The sequence below is a fragment of the Anomaloglossus baeobatrachus genome, chromosome 3 (genome assembly GCF_048569485.1).
Source record: "Anomaloglossus baeobatrachus isolate aAnoBae1 chromosome 3, aAnoBae1.hap1, whole genome shotgun sequence".
In the NCBI taxonomy this organism is placed as follows: domain Eukaryota; kingdom Metazoa; phylum Chordata; class Amphibia; order Anura; family Aromobatidae; genus Anomaloglossus; species Anomaloglossus baeobatrachus.
Window position 1 is genome coordinate 704,156,053 of NC_134355.1, and position 12,215 is coordinate 704,168,267.

Below are 12,215 nucleotides of genomic sequence, written 5' to 3' on the forward strand. Positions count from 1 at the left end.
CACCGGTGATCAGGACGTATGCAGGATGATGAGGAGGAGACCGCACCCAGACGTCAGGAGGAGATCCATCATCACACTGCACACCGGTGATCAGGACGTATGCAGGATGATGAGGAGGAGACCGCACCCAGACGTCAGGAGGAGATCCATCATCACACTGCACACCGGTGATCAGGACGTATGCAGGATGATGAGGAGACCGCACCCAGACGTCAGGAGGACATCCATCATCACACTGCACACCGGTGATCAGGACGTATGCAGGATGATGAGGAGGAGACCGCACCCAGACGTCAGGAGGAGATCCATCATCACACTGCACACCGGTGATCAGGACGTATGCAGGATGATGAGGAGACCGCACCCAGACGTCAGGAGGACATCCATCATCACATTGCCCACCGGTGATCAGGACGTATGCAGGATGATGAGGAGACCGCACCCAGACGTCAGGAGGAGATCCATCATCACATTGCACACCGGTGATCAGGACGTATGCAGGATGATGAGGAGGAGACCGCACCCAGACGTCAGGAGGAGATCCATCATCACATTGCACACCGGTGATCAGGACGTATGCAGGATGATGAGGAGGAGACCGCACCCAGACGTCAGGAGGAGATCCATCATCACACTGCACACCGGTGATCAGGACGTATGCAGGATGATGAGGAGACCGCACCCAGACGTCAGGAGGACATCCATCATCACATTGCCCACAGGCCGCAGGACATCACCATGTCTTACCGGTAATAGTCTCCATCATCGATGGCTGTGCCAAACTCAATCAATCCCTCGTCCAGTGTGTAAGACACAGTGTTAACCCCTTCGGTGACGATGACTTCCGTCTTTCCCTCATTGCGCTCTAGCTCCACAATGTCTCCCTATAGCGGTGAGACACAGAAGATGAGTTACCACAGGTGGAATCAGAGGACCTTCACTACAGCTGCTGTACAGGACACCTCTCATCACTACCTTCAGGGGGAACATGGTGACCCTCTCTGGAGAATCGATATTGTACCAGACACACAGATTGCTCCGGTTCTGAGCCACCACCACGTCGCTCCCGGGCACCCACTGGACGTAGGAACAGTAATTCAGGATGGTCGTCTTCTGCCCAGAAATCACATCAAAGAGGTTCAGCTGCAAATGAACAAGGGGCACAATGAAAAAAAGCCTCATCCTCAGCAGTACGAGAGGGGAGGCGGGGAGGTCACAACTACCACACAGTGGGATCAGAACAGGAGGAGGTGTAGGGCAGACCCCGGGGCAGGTGGACCCCAAGGCAGGATCGATCCACTCACCCGAAGCTTCTTATCCCTGAAGAGCAGTTTATGGCCGGTCTCATTCAGCTCCAACCAATCGATCTTGGTGTCATGAGTGATGAGGCCTAAATTATATCCGGAGAGCAGGTCCACTGCAAGAGAAGGAATATTACCGGTGTGCGGCGTGAAATACTGCACGAGCTGAAGGAAGAGTCATGCTACTACTCTCATCGTCATCATCATCACTATCCAACATACAGGGATCAAAACCTCATGTCTCCTATCTACACGCAGACTTGGCGCTCTATGACAGGCACCCGCGGGCCAGCTCAGCATAAGAGGACAGTACCTATAGCGATGGTCTTCATGTCTATAAGGTAGGCCAGCTTCTTGTTGTCCTCTGCTCCTCGCTGTCTCCTCTCATTCAGACGCACACTGTAATGAAGGGGAGATCAGTCAAGCAGGCAGAGAGGTAGGGCTGCTCTGGGGTCGCCTACCTATCTATACATTACACACACACACACACACACACACACACACACACACACCTTGTCTTATAGCTAATGATGTCATAAGGCTCAGAAAACACTGATGGACAGGGAACTTTCAAATTACCGTTCACACCCCTACTGCTCTTATTGGTGCATTGTTCAGAGAAGATATTTCTTTGTGTGAGGTACTACCCAGTTTCCCCGAAAATAAGACATCCCCTGAAAAAAGACCTAGTAGAGGTTTTGCTGAACTGCTAAATATAAGGCCTCCCCTGAAAGTAAGACCTAGCAAACTTTTTGTTTGGAAGCATGCCCGCCGAACAGAACACCAGTGCATGTTGTACATGGAAATAATGGTAGTAACAGGAAATTCTTGATAGGATTCAGTTTGTCTGTTTTTGCTGATTTGTGATGACCACTACTGTACAGTATACACTCCCTGACAGAAGTTCTGTCGCTTCTCCATGTAATGTAAATAAAAGCTTATAACCTGACTTAATTTATCCAATGGTTTTATAAATTACTCTTTTGAAAGCTGAAACCCTCCCAAATTTGGTTGAGGTTATGAAAATAAAGTTGCTGCAAAGCTGAAATATTAATCATTTAATGAACACAGAAAGGTCAGATTTTGGCAAGACAAACGTTTTGTCGCCCACAGAAAGTAATGTGAAATTCAAACAAATAATTCCCTTCTAATACAAAGATATGTGGCACAACATTGGTGAATGAAGTTGTGGTGCTATTAGAGCCATATTTAATATTTTGTGTGACTTCCATGAGCTTGAAGGACGGCATCCATGCGGCTCCACAATGATTCATACAATTTATTGAAGTCATCAGGAATAGCAGAGAATGCATCTTACCTGCCTCCCAGAGCTCATCTAGACTCTTTGGTTTTGTCTTCCATGCTTCCTCTTTCATCCGACCCCAAACATGCTCAATGATGTCCATGTTTGGTGACTGGGCTGGCCGGTCCTTGATCTTCTTTGCCAGGAGGACCTTTGTTGTAGAGATGGATGTATGAGATGGAGACCATCCTGCTGCAGAATTTGACCTCTTTTATGATTGGGAATGTAAGAGGTAGCTAATACTTCTTGATATTTTTGGCTATTGATATTGCCTTCCACCTTGCAAATGTTTCGCACACCCTTATACTGAATGCAACCCCAGACCATGATATTCCACCACCAACCTTACCTGTTTTCTGGGTGTATTTTGGATCCATACGGGCTCCAGTTGGTCTCCTGCAGTATTTGCAGCGGCTGTGGTGTAATTCAACTGAAGATTCATCGGAGAAGTCCCCCTTCTGCCACTTTTCCAGCGTCCATCTGTTTAGCAGGCTGTGGGACTTGGCAAATGCCTTTTGTTTAGTGCTGGCTTCTGGGCACTGATTCGACCATGGAGGCCATTTTGAGACAGAATCCTACAAACTGTTCTAGGTGACACAGGGGCTTGAGGTGACCAGGCCTGTTGGAGCTCTGCTGCAGTGGAAGAGGGGCTGGCTTTGGATTTTCTAACCAACAAACGTTCCTCCTGAGCAGTTGTCTTGCTTGCTAAAAGTATTTCTCCATTTATGGATGAATTGAATGGAGCTGAGAGACGCATGTTGTGAACAGTCTTGTGAATGAAAAAAACAAAACCTAATAGCGAGGGGCGTGTAAACTTGTGTCTTGGAGAAAAGATTTTATTAAAAAAACCCAAAAAAGACCTTTTTGATATTGGCTAAGGAGCGAGACTTGATTCAAACTTGTAGAATAAAAGCCAGTAAGCTTTTTTTTTTACCTTACAGGAAGAAAAGAAAAAAAAAAAAAGTAGCCCCCACCAACTAACACATCTGAAAGCACATGGATGGTCCTGTTATCTGTTACAACCTAAAGGCCGACAGGAAAAAAAGAAAAAAAAACACCCACCCTTTAAAACATGAGTTTTCCCTATATTTAACAATTCTTTGTAAATTATTTTTCCTCACCTTAAGATATTTGTAAAAGTAATTAGAAATAGTTTTTTTTATTTTACTTATCCTACCACAATGATTAAATTAACTTTGAATAAATTTAGATTTCTTGTTAGATACTGGAGCAGGGAAGTCTTTTGTGTATGCAAATAATGGTTTATGGGAAGTCATCAAAGCATTTTATGGTGATTTACTTGGAAAACTCATTTTTATTCCATGCCTCTGCTCCCAGACTGCCAGTATGTGTTTTTTCTCCCTTCATGGACATAAAGAGGTTATAGTATACATAGACATTGTTATCACAAGGTGCCCACAATTCACTGATAATGAATATTGCTTGTTGTAATGTCCTTAATTTTGCAAAAATAGACTCCTCCATATCTGGAGGTTGTGTTGCTTAAATTTAAAGTATGTGGATAATTTATGGAGTTCTGTCTTTATTACATTTTATGTTAGGAGTCATCTATTTTCTTTTGTATTTCCCAGCAGAGAACAAACTACAGTTCTGTCAGTACAGAGGAGTCTCAGAGGAAAGAAAGATTACAATACAGAAGCCTACACTGACCAAAAAACATGGTTTACAGCAGAGACCTGTGGCTTATTATCCAGGTAGTCTGGACTCGTCAGAAGAGGTGCACTTCTTGTATCAGATATTGCTGTGGTTCAAGCCATGAGGCCACAGAAATGGTTCCCCATTACAAAGTTACAGATAACATGGGATTTATTGTGTTCCTAGTTCGGTATAATCCAGACACAATGTGACTTTCTTATGCCCCAAATGTAGAACTCAAGTGGCACACAGTTTTGAATCCAGCTATGGTTTGGATAATGGATTTAGAAAAAGGGGGAAAGATGTGGAAAGTCCCCTATTAAATTTTTCTTTTAAGGTTTCTTTATATTTTTATCTGTAGCGGAGGATACAGCAGACATACATACATACATACATACATGCATACATCTTATGATTGCTCTGATGCAACAAAAAAACAGCAGGGTTTGAACATGTCTCAAATGAGCCCATTGCTAATGCAGATTTTGAGTTTTTTCGTAGATGGATCCAGATACCAAGATGCTGGTCGATTTTACACTGGATATGCTGAGGTTACACAACATGAGGTGATAAAAGCCGAACCACGTCCTCCTATCAGTACAGGAGGCAGAGATGAAGATTTACAATCACTGTAGCGTGTAGAGCAGCAAATGGTAAGATGGTCAAATGTGTATATAGGCAGCAGATCTTTCATATTGTCACATGAGAAACCTATAAAGACAGAAGTCTGTATGAGCCTGAATGGAGGCTCTCGTGTTATCAAATGAGGCTGGCCTAGTGGAGATAGAGCTCACAGCTGAGTGGACACTGATGGCGTCAGAGGACATGGTCGGACAGATGCAGCCGACAAGAAAACAGAGTTGAGAGTCTTTTACCAATGCAGACCAGCACCTCAGTGGCTCCTATCACTTCTGTGGCACCTGTCACTCCTGATGTTCTTAAATCCTCACAGGAACAAACGATTCAACAAAGAATGGAGTGCGAGATGCAGGGAGCCAGTGACTGAGGAAGCCCGGGATAAAGGGTAGTAAGCTTTCTCTGCCATGAGCTCTCTACACAATGATGGCCCAGGTAACCCATGGACTAACACAGCTGACAAAGACAGTTATATGTTTGTGCTTTGGTGGACAAGGTATGGGTGACACTAGGGTTTAGTACCTAGGTGGCCTGACACATCCAGTCTTGTAAGCAGAGTGTCTAATACAATGTAGAAAACCTGTTAACACCTCGAAGAAACAAACACTCATCTGCTCTACCATTGCAGAGATTGCAGATTGATTATATACATCTACCACAAGAAGGTTTATACGAGTTTGTGCGTGTTGTGAATTTCTTTCCAGGATTGATCTGAGGCATACCCAGTGCAGAAAACTATGTTACTGCTGAAAAACACAAGTGATATGTAAAAATGGGGTTCCTTAAGTGGAAAAGTGCATATTTTCTAGCAGAGGTCATTATAGAGATCTTACAGTATCTGGGAATTAGCAGCTTTCCACACTCACCATCCACAGGGCAGAGGGAAGGTGGAGGCTGAATGGGGCCGTCAGGTAAAAATACAGAAGAGAAAATTGGACACTAATAAGTCATGGAACGTATGCTAGCTTTTGCTTTGCTTTCATTAATAAATACACACGTGGTCACAATTGTTGGTCCCTCGCACCTCATTAATGAAAGAAAACCCCACAATGGTCACAGAAATAACCTGAACCTGACAAAAGTAATAAACATCTATGGAAATGAACAGATGACGTCAGACATTGCTGCTTTTCTGCTTCCACAGAATTTTTAAAAATAAACCTCATGAAACCTTCCTTTCTTCCTTTCTCTCTTTCTTCCTTCCTTCCTCTCTTCCTTCCTTCCTCTCTTCCTTCCGCTCTTCCTTTCTTCCTTCCTCGCTTCCTTTCTTCCTTCCTCACTTCCTTTCTTCCTTCCTTCCTCTCTTCCTTCCGCTCTTCCTCTCTTCCTTCCTCTCTTCCTTCCTTCCTCTCTTCCTTTCTCTCTTCCTTCCTTCCTCTCTTCCTTCCTCCCTTCCCCTCTTCCTTCCTTCCTTCCCCTCTTCCTTCCTCTCTTCCTTCCTCTCTTCCTTCCTTCCCCTCTACCTTCCTTCCTTCCTTCCCCTCTTCCTTCCTCACTTCCTTCCTCACTTCCTTCCTCACTTCCTTCCTTTCTTCCTTCCTCGCTTCCTTTCTTCCTTCCTCGCTTCCTTTCTTCCTTCCTCGCTTCCTTTCTTCCTTCCTTCCTCTCTTCCTTCCGCTCTTCCTCTCTTCCTTCCTCTCTTCCTTCCTTCCTCTCTTCCTTTCTCTCTTCCTTCCTTCCTCTCTTCCTTCCTCCCTTCCCCTCTTCCTTCCTTCCTTCCCCTCTTCCTTCCTTCCTCACTTCCTTCCTCTTCCTTCCTTCCTCTCTTCCTTCCTTCCCCTCTACCTTCCTTCCTTCCTTCCCCTCTTCCTTCCTCTCTTCCTTCCTCACTTCCTTCCTCACTTCCTTCCTCCCTTCCTTCCTCTCTTCCTTCCTCCCTTCCTCTCTTCCTTCCTTCCTTCCCCTCTTCCTTCCTCTCTTCCTTCCTCCCTTCCTTCCTCCCTTCCTTCCTTCCTCTCTTCCTTCCTTCCTCTCTTCCTTCCGCTCTTCCTTCCTTCCTCTCTTCCTTCCTCTTAACTTAATATTTTGTTGCACACCCTTTTGAGGCAATCACTGCAATCAGACGATTCCTGTAACTGTCAATGAGACTTCTGCGCCTCTCCACAGGTATTTTGGCGACTCATGAAAAAAACGTCTCCTTGTGTCTGGTGTGTGAAGGTCGCATTTTCCATATGTTTCAGCTCTTTCCACAGATGCTCAATAGGATTTAGGTCCGGGCTCATAGAAGCCACTTCAGAATAGTCCAGTGTTTACTTTTATGCCTTTCTCGGGTGTTTTTAGCTTTGTGTTTTGGGTCATCCTGTTACAAGTCCCATGACCTGCGACTGAGCCCAAGTTTCTGACACTGGGCAGCACATTCCTCTCTAGAATCCCTTGATAGTCTTAAGATTTCATAGTACCCTGCACAGATTCAAGTCCTCCTGTGCCAGATGCAGCAAAGCAGCCCCAGAACATAACAGAGTCTCCTCCATGTTTCACAGTAGGGACAGTGTTCTTTTCAAGATATGCTTCATTTTTCCATCTGTGAACATAGAGCTGAGGTGCCTTGCAAAAAGTTCCATTTTTGTCTCATCTGTCCATAGTACATTGTCCCAGAAGCTTTGTGGCTTGCCAACATGTAGTTTGGCAAATTCCAGTCTGACTTTTTTATGATTTTTTTTCAACAATGGTGTCCTCCTTGGTCTTCTCCCATGAAGTCCACTTTGGCTTAAACAGTGACGGATGGTGCGATCTGACACTGATGTTCCCTGAGCTTGAAGTTCACCTTTAATCTCTTTAGACGTTTTTCTGGGCTCTTTTGTTACCAGTAGTATCATCCGTCATCATTTTTCCTCCTGCAGCCACGTCCAGGGAGGTTGGCTACAGTCCCATGGATCTTACATTTCTGAATAACATGTGCAACTGTAGTCACAGGAACATCAAGCTGCTTGGAGATGGTCTTATAACCTTTACCTCTAACATGCTTGTCTATAATTTTCTTTCTAATCACCTGAGACAACTCTTTCCTTCGCTTCCTCTGGTACATGTTGAGTGCAGTACACACCATGTCACCAAACAACACAGGGAGTATCTGTAGCCCAATATACAAGCCACTGACTGATTCCAAGAGTGTAGATACCTGTGATGCTAATTAGTGGACACACCTTGATTTAACATGTCCCTTTTGTCACATTTTCAGGGGCGCTATCATTTCTGTCCAGGCCTGTTTCATCAGTTTTATTTTTATTTTTTTTAAATTATGTGGAAGCTGAAAAACAATGTCTGACTTTCATTTGTTCATTTGCATAGATTTTGTATTACTTTTGTCAGATTCAAGTTATTTCTGTGACCACTGTGGGGTTTTCTTTCAATAAACGAGGGTGAGGGGGACCAACAATTGTGACCACATGTTTAGGTCTCTACATAAGATATTTTTTTGGTTTAGCACCTAGAACAGAATTGTATTTCACACAGAAACTTCAGATACAGTGCGATATCCTGACCAGCAATGTCCAAGCCTTATATAACTGCCTAAAAAGTGTGAACAGGTGTATTCTAAAATTACAGATCTTAAATTGATCCTTAATCAACTGCTGTATATCCAGATGGGTTTTCCCTCAAGCTTTATGGAAGTTTCTGTGGTTGGGAATCGGCCCATCTAGTCATGGCTCATGGCTCTTTGTCACTTGTGTTTTTAGGATCACCCCCTCTCCTGGCTGGAGACCACGTGCTACTGGCACTGATTTAGGATCTGGAATTGGAGAATACACCGGCTTATCACACTATTTAGTCAGTCATATAAAACTTCTACATCCCTGGTCACTATATCCTGCTGAATCTGAAGTATCTGTGGGAAATATAACCATGTTCTAGGTGCTAAACCAAGAAATATCTTATATTGAGACCTAGTTAACAAAACATGCATTTGGTCCATGACTTGCCAGTTTCCACCTTTATCTTCTGTATTTTTTATCTTGACTGTCATTCAGCCTTTCCACTTCTCTGTGGAGGGTGGGGAGTGTGGAAAGCTTCTACTTTCCAGATACTGTAAGATCTCCCTAATCACCTTCCTATAAAATATGCACTTTTACCCACTTCCGGAACCCCAACAGACCACCTCAATCATGTGCTTTTCAGCAACAATGTCATTTTCTGCACTGGAATGCCTCTGATCAAGCCTGGAAAGAAATGAAGGGAATTTTGTTACTTACCGTAAATTCCTTTTCTTCTAGCTCCAATTGGGAGACCCAGACGATTGGGTGTATAGCTACTGCCTCCGGAGGCCACACAAAGTATTACACTAAAAAGTGTAAGGCCCCTCCCCTTCTGCATATACACCCCCCGTGGATCACGGGCTGCTTCAGTTTTAGTGCAAAAGCAAGAAGGAGGAAAGCCAATAACTGGTTAAACAATTCAATCCGAAGGAACATCGGAGAACCGAAACCATTCAACATGAACAACATGTGTACCCGAACAACCAAAAAATCCCGAAGGAACAGGGGCGGGTGCTGGGTCTCCCAATTGGAGCTAGAAGAAAAGGAATTTACGGTAAGTAACAAAATTCCCTTCTTCTTCGGCGCTCCATTGGGAGACCCAGACGATTGGGACGTCCAAAAGCAGTCCCTGGGTGGGTAAATTAATACCTCAAGTTTGGACTGTAAAAACAGCCCTTCCCTACATGGAGGCAACCGCCGCCTGCAGGACTCTTCTACTTAGGCTGGCATCCGCCTAAGCGTAGGCATGCACTTGATAACGCTTGGTGAAGGTGTGCAGACTCGCCCAGGTAGCCGTCTGGCACACCTGCTGAGCCGTAGCCTGGTGCCGTAATGTCCAGGACGCACCCACGGCTCTGGTAGAATGGGCCTTCAGCCCTGATGGAACCGGAAGCCCAGCAGAACGGTAGGCTTCAAGAATTGGTTCCTTGATACATCGAGCCAGGGTGGATTTGGAAGCCTGCGACCCTTTGCGCTGACCAGCGACAAGTACCAAGGGTGCATCCGAGCGACGCAGGGGCGTCGTGCGGGAAATGTAGATTCTGAGCGCTCTCATCAGATCCAACAAATACAAATCCAATTCATATCGATGAACTGGATGAGGACAAAAGGAAGGTAAGGAGATATCCTGACTGAGATGAAAAGGGGGATACCACCTTAGGGAGAAACCCCGGAATCAGGCGCAGCACTACCTTGTCTTGGTGAAACACCAAGAAGGGAGCTTTGGATGACCGCGCTGCGAGCTCGGACACTCTCTGAAGAGACGTGACCGCTACCAAAAAGGCCACTTTCTGTGAAAGTCGAGAAAGTGAAACATCCCTCAGAGGCTCAAAGGGCGGCTCCTGGAGAGCAATTAGTACCCTGTGCAGATCCCATGGGTCTAACGGCCTCTTGTACGGAGGGACAATGTGACAAACCCCCTGCAGGAACGTGCGTACCTGAGGAAGTCGCCCTATGCGCTTCTGAAAGAATACAGACAGCGCTGGGACTCGTCCGTTAAGGGAGCCGAGCGACAAACCTTTTCCCAAACCAGATTGCAGGAAGGAAGGAAAAGTAGGCAATGCAAATGTCCAGGGAGACACTCCCTGAGCAGAGCACTAAGATAAGAATATCTTCCACGTCTTGTGGTGGATCTCGGCAGACGTCGGCTTCCTAGCCCGTCTCATGGTGACAATGACGTCTTGAGATAATCCTGAAGACGCTAGGATCCAGGACTCAATGGCCACCAGTCAGGTTCAGGGCTGTAGAATTCAGATGGAAAAAACGGCCCTTGGGACAGTAAGTCTGGCCGGTCTGGTAGTGCCCACGGTTGGCCGACCGTGAGATGCCACAGATGCAGGTACCACAACCTCCTCGGCCAGTCTGGGGCGACGAGGATGGCGCGGCGGCAATCGGAGCTGATCTTGCGTAGCCCTCTGGGCAACAGTGTCAGAGAGGGAAACACATAGGGTAGCTGGAACTGCGACCAATCCTGAACTAAGGCGCCTGCCGCCAGAGCTCTTTGATCGTGAGACCGCGCCATGAAAATCGGGCCCTTGTTGTTGTGCCGAGACGCCATTAGGGCGACGTCCGGCCTCCCCCAGCGGCTACAGATTTCTTGAGACCCGTCCGGGTGCAGAGACCATTCCCCTGCGTCCATGCCCTGGCGACTGAGGAAGTCTGCTTCCCAGTTTTGTACGCCCGGGATGTGAACTGCGGATATGGTGTATGCTCTGTCTTCCACCCACATCAGAATCCGCCGGACTTCCTGGGAGGCTTGCCGACTGCGTGTTCCGCCTTGGTGGTTGATGTATGCCACCGCTGCAAAGTCGTCCGACTGAATTCGGATCTGTTTGCCTTCCAGCCTCTGCTGGAAGGCTTGCAGGGCAAGATACCCTGCCCAGATTTCCAGAACATTGATCTGAAGGGTGGACTCCTCTGAAGAGAGTCCTTGCCCGTCTGAGAAAGGGGTACGTTCCTGTCTAGGGACGTTGACTTCCCATCCCATTGGCGAAGAATGTCCTATAGAAGTGGACGCAGATGAAACTGCGCGAAAAGGACTGCCTCTGCATGAGGCGTCTTAAGGGGTGTGACTGGCCTTGAAGGAGAGACTGCACCCCCGTCTGTAGTGAACGCTGTATGTCCAGCGGGAGCTGCACTATCGCTGAGAGAGTGTGAAGCTCCATGCCAAGATATGTCAGCGATTGGGTCGGTGTCAGATTTAACTTTGAAAAGTTTCTGATCCACCCGAAACTCTGGAGAGTCTCCAGTGCCACGTTCAGGCTGTGTCGGCATGCCTCTTGAGAGGGTGTCTTGACAAGTAGATCGTCCAAGTAAGGGATCACAGAGTGACCCTGAGAGTGCAGGACTACTCCCACTGCTGCCATGAACTTGGTGAAAAGCCGTGGGGCTGTCGCCAGACCGAAGGGCAGGGCTACGAACTGAAGATGCTCGTCTTCAATAACGAATTGTAGCCAACACCGGTGCTCTGGAGCAATCGGCACGTGGAGATAAGCATCCTGATGTCTATTGACGCTAGGAAATCTCCTTGAGATATGGAGGCAATGACGGAGCGGAGGGATTCCATCCGGAACCGCCTGGTTTTCACGTGCTTGTTGAGCAGGTTTAGGTCCAAAACGGAACGGAAGAGCCGTCGTTTTTTGGTTCCACAACCAGATTGGAGTAAAAACCGTATCTTGTTCCTGAGGAGGAACAGGGATTACCACTCCTTCTGCCTGCAGAAGAGCATCGGCTCGGTCGGGAGGTGAGGAAGTTCTGAAAATCTAGTCGGAGGACGAGAACAGAACTCTATCCTGTACACGTGAGACAATGTCTCTCACCCCCCGGTCTTTGACCTGTGGCAGCTAA

General features: G+C 46.6%; 1 protein-coding gene across 1 annotated transcript in view; it reads right to left on the reverse strand.

Moving 5' to 3' along the window:
* Positions 1-12,215, reverse strand: part of IFT172 (intraflagellar transport 172) — a 192,286-nt gene that overhangs the window by 131,236 nt on the left and 48,835 nt on the right. Inside the window, 4 exon segments of the mRNA XM_075341695.1 lie at positions 748-884; positions 976-1,143; positions 1,305-1,417; positions 1,615-1,700. Coding sequence (XP_075197810.1) covers positions 748-884; positions 976-1,143; positions 1,305-1,417; positions 1,615-1,700 — 504 coding nt within the window.